Consider the following 11,069-nt stretch of genomic DNA (forward strand, 5'->3'; position numbering starts at 1 on the left):
CACGTTTGGACACTGTCGAGCACTCATATACAGCAATTGTTTTTTGCTTCTCAAAATTCTCACACTGAACCCATTCTTCTCCCCCATGCCTCTTCTGCCTTAGCTCTCCGGAAGCTGGGAATGCCAACACACAAGAGCTGGAAAATGGACAAGTTTCCCCCAGAGAAACTTGGAAAGGCCATGAGAAACATTCGCTCCTGCCTCTTCTCAATGGAGCAATTCAATATGTGTTTAAAATGAGTTCAGAAATTGACATTAAAACCCCAAACCAACCCTGCTGGTATTAGCACAGCTTAAAAGCACGAGACCCCCCACACCTCTCAGGCCAGGCAGAATGAAGGACAAAAGGCTGGAAACACTCACCAAGGCCTTCAGCAACATCTGCAGGAGTTAACGTTAGTGAGGGCCCTGTGGCGTGGCGGGAACACCACAGATGACTCCTCAGCCCACACACCAATAACTGAGCTCACGCCGCAGCCGCATCCCAGGGTGGGAGGAAAGAAGAGCTACTCCCTGCTCAGCAGGTCTTCAGAAAAAGCCATCCACCCAGGCTGAGAGGCGACAAGCATGGGGGTAACGCATATGGAGAACCCCCAACTTCCAGCCATGCATCGGTGACTTCTCTGACCACCCATGTAACAGACCAAGACTGCTACCATGGGCACCACCTGTTTGAGTCCAGTGTACCGCAACAGCTGACACTCATGCTGCACCCAAAACCTTGCGCCTCCTCTGCGGCCCTGTGGAAGCAGAGACAACCTGCCACAGTGAAACCCTCAGGGCTGACAGCATGAAGAACTGCAACCAAAGCCTACGAGATCCCAAAATACTCAGACAAGAGGGGCTTGGAAGAGCCAACCTGACTTCCTCGAGGAGGCGATGACTTCAGCTCTCACGTCTTCTGGCTATCCCATAGATTGGAGACGGCAGACGTTCAGATGTATAGATATTTATTGGTTTCAGTGAATTATACAAATGGATTGACCTGCTATCGATGCCAATAGAACTTTATTGGAATATGGAATGTAAACAGATGTTTCAAATAGAAACATTGCAACCTTATAAAAAAATCAACTATTTCAACAATGCCGCAGAAGGAAATTCTGTGTTTAGGTGCTGGTGGGAAAACACTATCTCCAGCTTCTAGGTTTGAGTGTCACCAGAACCACTTGATGAAGTTACACACAGAACAAGTAGAGGAGGCAACTGTGAATTGTGGGGCTATAAAGCCATCGAGGGATCTGATGAAAGAACCCGCAAGACGAAACCCCCCCACCCCCCACGACAGGATCGGCACCCCGGAATTCAACATTGGCTGACTTTGTTCAAACACTACGTGGGATCCCAAGTCCTGGATCAGTAGCCGCACAGCTCTATCCCCAACAGACCACGCCACTAGTTGCTGATCCCTTCCCCCTCCCTGCACTCTCCTCCCCAGCCTCCTCTCCACTCCTCCATCCAGCTCCGGGCACAAGTCTGCGTCTGGCACAAATTCTCATGGGAGCCACGTTCATGAGGTACGTGGTTGCACACCTATCACAAGAAGTCTTGCAACACTGACTTTCCTGAGCTCAGTGGGAAAGTCTGGATAGCCCCTGCCCCCTCCTGCCACCAGCGCAGCCCTCATGCACACATTTCCAAAGCAGGTCTAATTGAGTTTCTTCTCAGCGCAAGCCATTGTCAAACACTTGGAGGGAGGATGTCACCTCTCCCCAGCAACTCGGATCAGTGCCTTCGTTTTAATGCTCCAAACCAATCCTGAGATGCTGCTGGGTTTGTGGGCTGGTTTGTTGTGGAACCTCCCCTCCCTCCCCCCAATCGCCGCTGGCATTCACAATTGAAACTGGAATTCAAGGGCCAAATTCAAGCCCAGAGTGAGCAGTAGGACTTGGACCTCAAAACCGAGTTGCGCCTGCTGCCCCCCAGCCTGAATTTGGGTCATCCAGTCTACAAGTCAGAAAGGCATGTTTAGAAAGAGGCATGCTAAGGGCTGATGGTGGAATGACCAATTTGTCCCCACCAGTGTGGTGGGGAAGGCTGGCCTGAGAAGGAAGAGAAGGAGCCATAGAGATGTGAACCAGAATCAGTTGTGTTGAGCCCTGGGGAATATCACTACATGTTTAGCTCTTGCAAGACCATTTGCCCAGGGCTTTGGTACCACAGGGTTAGAGTTACATTAACCACAACCACCAGAGAGGAACTGAGGTTTATGACATCCCTCCCCCCGCCCCCGCAAGGTTAGATTTCTGCCGAGTATAAAGGGGAGGGGAAGGGGGGGGGGGTCCTTGGTTCTTTTCCCTTCACTGTGTGACCGAAGGTTTTGCTTTTATTTGTAAACATCTTGAATTACCCGTCGTTTTCCAGTCTTCATCGCGCTGTTGTCAAGCCACTGGAGAGCACAGCGTTTTCTGAGCTGGGCTGGGACTGCTCCTTCACCACTGGATCTGCAAGAGACACAGACCAGGCAGGAAGGGGAAACAGCATTTAATAAAGTGGAAGCTCCACCCTGGCGAACCCTTCCAGAGAAACTGCCCTCCAAATCCACACAGCTGCCAAGGCTTTCACAGAGTGGGGAGCTGAAATTTGCCCCCCACCAACCCAAGATACTTCTTGATCCCACCTGGCCCCAGCTTCTCCACAGACTCACAGAAATAGGGGTGTTCCATCGCCTCCTTGGCGGTCAGCCTCTGTTGATGGTCATATCGCAGGAGCTTGTCCAGGAGGTCTAGGACTTCAGGACTGACCAGGTGTCTGTTCTCACTGTGGATGAAGTTCTCCCAGCGCTTCCGGGAATGCCTGCAAACAGACCAGCTGTCACTGGCCAGTTCCGACCAGCAGAGCAGTACCCAGAGGTCCTGGGGAAATCACCTGCCACTATCCACTTCTCAGAAGAGATGGCTGCGACTGACACTGCCTACCACTCTTCCTTGCACAAGCTACTGCTCAGCAAGCACTTGCCGAAAGGGAAAAACCCTCTTCTTTAGGTACACAATTGTGTACACGTCCTATGCCTGGGAAAGGCACAGTATTGCACATTCCCTTCTGTCTACAGAGACTAGACAATGGCATGCAGGGTGACCCCCTTGGGACTAGAAGTGCTCCAGCTTGCCAGCCAGCCTCACAGAATCTGTCCTCACTATCCCATCCACCTCCCAACCTTTTCAGGAATCTCAACTGGGAGATTTTGAGCCCCACAGCCCACACTCAACTCCAGCATCTACATCTCCACTTCTAGGATGTCAACGAGCAGAAGGAAGAAACAGGGGATGGCTCGTGGATCATGGGAGAGGCAAAAGGAAAGAGCCTGCATTTCAGTGGCCTCCTGAGAGGACATGAGCAGCCAGATGGGAAGCCAGCAAGCAGCACTGTGACCCAGAAGATCAAAGCAAGGCCTTTCCTGAGAGTCCTTCAAGGGGATGGACATCAGTTTATCTCCCTCTCTGTGTTACGAGGAAAAAAGGCTGCATTTAACTTCTCCACTTACTGCCCAAGGATATCATTGAAGTGCGGGTCCAGTTCTATGTGGTACTTCTTGAGATACCCATACAGCTCATCTGTGCCCAGGACCTTTGCGATGCGAACCAGCTGGAACAAAAGGCATGTTGAGAGAGAGCAGAAGGGCAGGCCACCACTCTTGCAGAAGCAGACCTGCCCAAATCTAAGAGCTCTCCTTCTAGAAACATCCCAGATGGAAGGAATATCTCCTTTGAAACTTGTTTTTGCGACATGTGCAGAAAACAAGTCTCCGACACAAGGCAGTAAAGCATAATCCCAGATGGCTTAACTAAGCATGTAGCAACATCCTCCCAGCCTGGTGGTCCGACCCCCAGAACCTCCCCACTGTACACACAGACATGAGGCGGTGACAAACGTCTCAAGAAATAAGACAGGTAGCAAAGCCTTTACTTGGTCATAATTGTCCTGGCCGTGGAAGAAGGGCTCCTTTCGGAAGATCATGCTTGCCAGCATACAGCCTAAACTCCACATGTCTAAGCTGTAGTCATACATCTGAGGGGAAAAAGGAGAAGCTGTCAGAGAAGGCATGCTCACCACAGCCTGGTTCCCCAACTGCAATGGGGCAGCCTCAGCCTTTTCACTTCACAGCCAGCCTCTTTCCAACCCAGGCAATGCCCTGGCAGGCAAAACCAGCCAATCCAAAGGTGGCCAAAGTGCAACCACAAGTGGTGTCACTGGCTAGCAAGGAGGAGGCAGTCTCTTACTTGGTAGTCCACAAGGAGCTCCGGTCCCTTGAAGTACCTAGAGGCCACACGGACATTGTATTCCTGAGCTGGATGGTAGAATTCGGCCAGACCCCAATCTATGAGCCGCAGCTGAACATGTAATAAAGAGACACAGAGTCAGGAGCTTCAGTATGAGCCAGTGAAGCCACGTTGGCCAAACCCCTCAATCCTGCGACACAAGCACGGGGTCCGAGATGCAGGGAGGTGCTTGGAGGACAGCAGATGCTCTCAGCAGTGCTCTGGTCAGGCTCTTCCCTTCCCCCTATCACCAGCTGGTGGGGCAAAGCCCAGCTTAGAGAGCTCCTCTGCCTCCTAAGACTAAACACATTTACTGCTCCTTACCAGCACCACCAGCCACAGCATACAGGCCATTGCATACTAGGGAACAGGCAAAAGCCAGCTGCCTTATCTTGCAGTTTAGAGGTTCTGGGCTGAAGGCAGTATTGACTTCTAACTAGGGGTTGAGAGCAGGAAAGGAGGTAGGAGGGGGGGCTCACCACATCCTGCAAGGCGGACCATCTCCTCTGCAGCCACAGGGATAGATGACCTGATGTGTTACTGAAGGACAGCAGGTCTAGTAAGAGATTTTCCCCTCCTCATAAACCTTGCCTCGCCTACACAGCCACTGCTGATTGTCAGGGACAGACCTGTGGACCAGCAACTAATTTACTGCTCCAAATACCAGGTCCCTGGGGAGATAGGTATGCACAGCATCCGATGAGGTAGGAGTACCAAGATGGGGTGGGGAAGCACCCTGTGCTGCCCATTTCCATGGTAGTGAGCTGGGTACAAACATTACCTGTGATCTAACTAGCATGACCCAGAAGCGAGGAAGCCACCGCAGGACCAGCAGGTTGTACTACCGGAAGAGCTTATGTTCCTTAGGTAAAAATATCCACATGTGTGTCGGACAAGGCCACCCTTCTTCTGGCCAGGGCGTCTGCACCCTACTGCCACACCTCCCCAGGTGGAGATTGACAGCCCAAACCCACTCCTCTCAGCAAAGAAACCCAGCGTGGGAAGCTGGTAAAGAAAGGTTAAAGGGGTAAGTACAGCTGCCCAGGCTTTGGGTACAGACATGGCAGAATTTCAAGTTTCCCTGGAAAAACCCTGCTTGTAAGCCCTGGTGCCACAGTACCTTTTTCTGTTGGTGGTCTATCATGACGTTGTGGGGTTTGACGTCCCTGTGCATGATCCCCATGCTGTGACAGTAATCCAGGGCCTGGCAGACACATGCACATACATTAGACATGTCTGTAACCACAGGCATAGCATTAACACTATAACAGGCAGTTCTCTGCCAGAAGCAAAAGTGCCCCATCCATGAGGAAGTGCTGCAACCCTCGCACAAGAAACTGGCATTTTCAGCTCTTATGCTGCATGCGATGAAGTGACAAGCTGGCAATAAGCTGTATTGATCTTGTATCCTACTGCAGTTACAGGTCCTGGAACCGTGTTCCCTGCACAGTCTTTGAAGAACACGAGGCAGAGAGGCAGCCCACCTGGTCACAAGCCCAATGCTCCAACCTGGGTAGCCCTGTGCTTCCTAGGTCACGCTCTCTTCCCCAGGAGGGGACGATTCTTACACGCATGGAGTTTTCTGGCCTACCAGTGCAGCTTTCCATTTTGTCCCTAAACATGCTTAAGCTAGAAAGTCACCACTGCCTTGCTCATTTAAGCCAAATCTGCACTTACGAAAGGCAGGTGATAGCACACAAGGGAGGGCAATGCTGCTTAAAGTTTGAAGGCAGGAGCACACATAAGGTCTCCAGCTCCATGACCTTGCACACTCGCCTTGAGCAAGGGGGCAAGAATGTTGTTTTCGCATCTCCAAGGGGGAGGGAGATCCATCCATCAACATCTATCAGATGCTCTGAGATCTCCAGCAGCACGGAAGGAGGGTACAGCCTGCAGTCATTCAATATCCAAGACTCCAGTGCCAGGCAAGTAGCCCCATCCTTGGGCCCCTGCCACAGCAGGAAGCCTAGCAGGCAACAGCTTCCATCACAGAAAGGTGTCAGGGAATATCCCTGAAATGACATATGACCTTGCAACCAACAGGAGTCTCACAGCAAACAGTGGTCCTGGGATCTCCAGTACAGGAGAGCTATAACAGGTTGGACAAACTGCTTCCAGGAATGCAGCTGTTCTAGTGCCTTGCTTGTCTCAAGGCTGGATCATCTAAACCTCATCACCCCTCACCCTAATCCTGGGTGGCCTCAGGCTCCCTCCTACCTTCAGTAGGAAGGTCTTTCCCTTGCAAGCAGGTGCAGAGAAGAAAGCCTCCCTCAAGCCCACTAGATCTATTTAAGGAAGTTTCCTGTAGTCACCAAGTCCTGAGGTCTCAAAGGAAAATACCAGTGTTATATCAATACATAACAGCCAGCACAACCAGAAGCTTAGTTCCCCAAGACCATATCCATGGGGTTTTCTGTGACCACAGGGCACTGAGGTGGCCAGCTTGTTCCTGAAGTACCCTAGATCTCCCACTCAGAGACAGAGGGGTCTAAGATCAAGTGGGCAGCGGTCACCTTCTGGGGCTGCATTTGAATACAGCAGCAGAAGAAAGCCTGGAGCTGGCAATCCCTCTTTTCCACTCTCCCTAGAGTTCCCCAGACCTGCAAACACCTCTCGGTGCTTGTACTGGGTCTGGCCAGGGAGGGAGTCGATTTTCCTCATAGCAGCCCAACGGTGCTAGAGACACAGGCAGACCAAGCACAGCTCTACTTGGCAACAAACAATCACAAGTGCTTCATGGGGAAAGAACAGACCCCAGAGAATCAGAGACTCTTTGGAGGTGACCAAAGGTCCCCGGTTTGGCTGTAATACCTTACAGCAAGAAGTCAGGTAACCAGATCTCTTCCCAAACCTTCCCAGCTTACGAGACATGTATTCTGCATTGAACACAAGAGAAGTAACCACTTAGTAGCACTGCCCTGTGAGCCCCACTACTGCTTCTCTCATTCCTGGTCTCCCCATCCAGACTGCCATATGCAATGCCACTCACCTTCAGCAGCTCATACATATAAAACCGAATATCAAAGTCTGTCAGGATCTGGTACAGTTGCTGAAACAGATTTGGGGAGGGAGGAGGAAAAAAAAAAAAAAAGAGAAAAAAAAATAAATATTCCAGATATGGATTAGTTTCCCTCACCCCACCTGCCTCCAATCACTGACCCCATTCCAGATCCCCTGTGAATGCTGCCACTCCTGAGGGCTGTCCTGGTCTCAGACCAGCCAGGGTTACATGCTAGGAAATCCAGAAAGGACACAAGAGCTCCCATGAAATGCTGCTGGGATCATTCAGACCTGTCACGACTTCTTTCCAATGGGAGACAGGCAGGCTGTCTGTCCAATGAGAAGACAGCAAGCCCTTCAGAGCATGCTGGAGTTGGCATAGATGATCTTGACTCTCTGTGCATATGCAAAGTCATGACGGTGACTTGACAACATGGGTAACAGCATTCAGAGCAGGCAGGCTGGGAACACATGGGCAAGGCTTCAAAGTGCTCAAGGTGGGGCAGGGAGAGAAAAACATTAACCTAAAGGAGCATGGGGTGGGGAAGCACAAAGGGTAGAGACAGCCTCAGAGCTGCAGAGGCTCCCCTCTATCCCAGGGTAACAGCTGCTGCAACTCAAGAGCACAGAAATGCTTGTGGGGCCAGGCAGAGCACAGCTCAGAGTCTCAGGGAAGTACCTATCGCCAGCACGTGTTCACCACCCTCCTCTCCTCTGTGTCCTTCTGTGGCTACTCATGTGGAAGTGACAAAGATCCAGGGTGTGCTTCAACATGCGCCGTGTCACCAGCACCGTCACTGGACAACCCACCATCCTGCTGCTCCCACGCCAGGTCACAACCGGCCCCAAATGTGCCTTCTGCTTTATGCCTGTGATTGGCAGCAGTGCTGGCCCGACCCCGATGGGCTGTGCTCTCATCCAGGGAAAGCAAGGCCAGAGGCCAGGACAGGGCAAGGAAGGACATTCAGAGGGCAGCAGCAGGACCAGACCCCTCTGCCCTTTCTAACAAACAAGGATCATCTCACAGCTCAGTCAAATCACCGATTGCTTCAACACTGGAGCCAGCTGCCCATCACAGGCACCACTTGGCACCTTCAGGAAAAATCCAAGAGCAAGGGATTGAAATTCACATTCCAAGAAAGAAGCTCTGGCCCCGGGTCCCCTCCAGGCCCATGCCGAGATCCTCAGGATTCTGCCTTACTTACAACCAGCTCCAAACAGTCCCGCCACCCCCAATAGTGCTCTGGGAAATCACTTGACAACACACAGGTGTCACTTACACACACAGAGCTTTAACAGCCTCCAAGACACAAGCTGTATTGTATTCTCATGAGCTGGGATGATCCTAATGCTTTGGAACAACCCACTGAAGCAGACAAGTGAGCGGGGAGCAAAAAAGACATAGCCACAAGTTACAGCAGGGATAGATTTCCTGACTCGGTTGTGCACGGCTTTGATGCACAATCCAGGGCCAGCAGAGCCTTTCCAGGAGTTTGTTTAAATGGCTTGCTTAGGTAACAAGCACTATAGGGGGACAGAGATGCTTAAAACATGCATTTCTGGGAATCACCACCCTGTTCATCTTCACCTGGCAACATCAATGCACTCGGGGAAGAAGGAAGGCAGAAAAGATCATGGCAGAATGGGGCTAGACCCCAATTCTCCCGGTTTCCTGGCTCCTCTGCCTCTGGCTGCCTGTAAGTAGGGCAGGGATGGAATGGGGGTCACCAATGACTTTCTTCTCAGGCCCACAGGGCTGTTGCTTCTCCAACTCATAGCCTTCAGCAGAGGCAGCCATTGGGCAACCAGTTTTCAACAGACTTCCCTGGAAACCCAGCACCTCTGACCCTCTCGCTGTGCCAAGGCCAACAGTGTGGCTAGCAGTGCCCAGGCTCTGCTTGCTGCAGGCAACAGTCCCCGCGGGAGCATGCTCAATCCCACTGCAGGCAGCCAGTGAGCACAGAAGGCTATGAAGGACAGAGCCAAGGTTTCTACTGCAAGTGGGTCCCGCACAGCAGCTGCTCCAAGAAGGCTTTGACAGTGAGCTCCAAATCCCCTTTGCCCAGCCTAGCAGGGGAGAGCAGACACCTCTTTTGCAGACATGTCCCATGCTCTGCTCTTACAGCTGATTCTTCAGAGTAAAACTATCAGAAACATCGCTGCAGGGATCACTCAGACCCAGCTCAAACATATGCTCAGATAGTTGCCAGCACTCAGGACCATGCAAGGCCTCAGAGACCAGGGCTGGTCTCCTTTCTCCATACAGAGCACGAGGAAAGGCCAAACTGACCCACCAGCAGCCTCTACCCCTCTCCAGCTTTCGGTGATATTTTGGCACATATCTCATAACCAGTCGTAAACTAATTCTGTTAGTGCTCGAGGATGCAGAGACATGCTTCCCCTCTCCATGGGGCTGACAAGAGCTAAACGTTTGTTCCCTTGCATGAGCAATGCAGCTGTCTACGTGCAGGAAGCAGCATCTGCAAAGCAACAGGACAGCTGCAAGGAGCTGTCGGAGGAGAGAGACACTGCTTTGAGGTGCAGGGCAGGCAGCAGTAAAAGAAAAGGAAAAAGCTCTCAAAGCATCCAGGCCTTGGCAGCTACACAAGGGAAGAGAATCTTCCATACTTCTGCATCATCTATGCACGGCAACAACTGTTTTCTAAAACCTCAGATGTACAAGGATAAAATGCAGGCACACACTTCCCTCACAGCAACGTGGCCTAAAAATCCACTGAGGTGCACGCAAAGTGGAATACTTGACTCAAAAGCCCTCTGTCCCCACAACTCCAACAGGCTGAACACCCTGAAGCAACCTTTCATCACTCACCTTTCTTGCCCATCTTCTCTTCTTCAGCTGCAAACCTGCTAGTGTGTTTTAAGAATGCAGCAGCAAACCCAGCTCAGCACCACTTCTGGAGACCTGCCTCTGCCCCCTTCTTTCCTGAAGGATTTGCCTCTTCAGAGCAATGGAAGGCAGAGTACCAGGCAGGCTCACGGACTACACAAAATACGTGACAGCTGACAGTGGTTGAAGGACAAGCATCTTATTTCTAATTTGAAACCAACTAGCAAGAGACATTTAATTTCACTGAGGGTTACTCAGTTGACTGCATGGCTCTGCAGTGCAGCTATCATTTAAGGCAGATGACTGTGGGTAGCTTGAGTGCTCACAGATGACAAGTAATACAGCAGGTCTGAAGAGAAACACTAGCCCCATACACAAGCTGCCCTCCTCACACAGCAGAATACACACTTAGTCTAGTTACAACTCATCACCCCTGCGAGTACTGAGCTGTCACATTCAGAAGGGACCCAGCCAGGTAGTTTAAGAAAATGTAATCAGCTCTAGGGTGGTATCACCTAAATCTCCTGTTTATACCGTCATTTAAAAACAGCTAAACCCTGTTGAACACAAGCTTGCACTTCTGATCTGGAATTGTCCAGAGCCATGGCTTAGGTCCCACAGAACTGCAGCTTCTGCCTGTGCGCAGAGAGCTGAGGAAACCCAGCAGCCATTTTCATGGGTGCACAGACATGAAGTGTCCTGCCATTTGAATGGACAAAGGGGTGAAAGTATTAACATTAAGCAAAAAATAATAATGTTGAAGGAAAGAAACTGCCAGAAAGGAGACAACTGAGGAGACATCTAAGCTTGTGAAGAGCAACTGTTGCCAACAGGACAGAGAAGAATGCAATCCTGTAAAGCAGTCAGCAACAAGCTGCTGTACACAAGCTGCCCTGGGAACCGCCTCACACACCCTGAAGGTGATTTGCCAGGGGGATGCATGGCACTCATCAGTCCTGCTG

General features: G+C 51.2%; 1 protein-coding gene across 1 annotated transcript in view; it reads right to left on the bottom strand.

The window, feature by feature from the left end:
- Positions 1 to 936: 936 nt before the first annotated feature.
- The window catches only part of CSNK2A2 (casein kinase 2, alpha prime polypeptide), a 25,834-nt gene continuing 15,701 nt past the window's right edge, over positions 937 to 11,069 (bottom strand). Inside the window, exons 5-11 of the mRNA XM_009894509.1 lie at positions 7,249 to 7,308; positions 5,380 to 5,463; positions 4,221 to 4,331; positions 3,907 to 4,008; positions 3,485 to 3,585; positions 2,648 to 2,796; positions 937 to 2,444 (exon numbers count right to left, since the gene is read on the bottom strand). Coding sequence (XP_009892811.1) covers positions 2,368 to 2,444; positions 2,648 to 2,796; positions 3,485 to 3,585; positions 3,907 to 4,008; positions 4,221 to 4,331; positions 5,380 to 5,463; positions 7,249 to 7,308 — 684 coding nt within the window. The 3' untranslated portion in view covers positions 937 to 2,367. The remainder of the gene's footprint in view (positions 2,445 to 2,647; positions 2,797 to 3,484; positions 3,586 to 3,906; positions 4,009 to 4,220; positions 4,332 to 5,379; positions 5,464 to 7,248; positions 7,309 to 11,069) is intronic.

This window comes from Charadrius vociferus, unplaced genomic scaffold, assembly GCF_000708025.1.
Source record: "Charadrius vociferus isolate BGI_N301 unplaced genomic scaffold, ASM70802v2 scaffold621, whole genome shotgun sequence".
Taxonomy (NCBI): Eukaryota; Metazoa; Chordata; class Aves; order Charadriiformes; family Charadriidae; genus Charadrius; species Charadrius vociferus.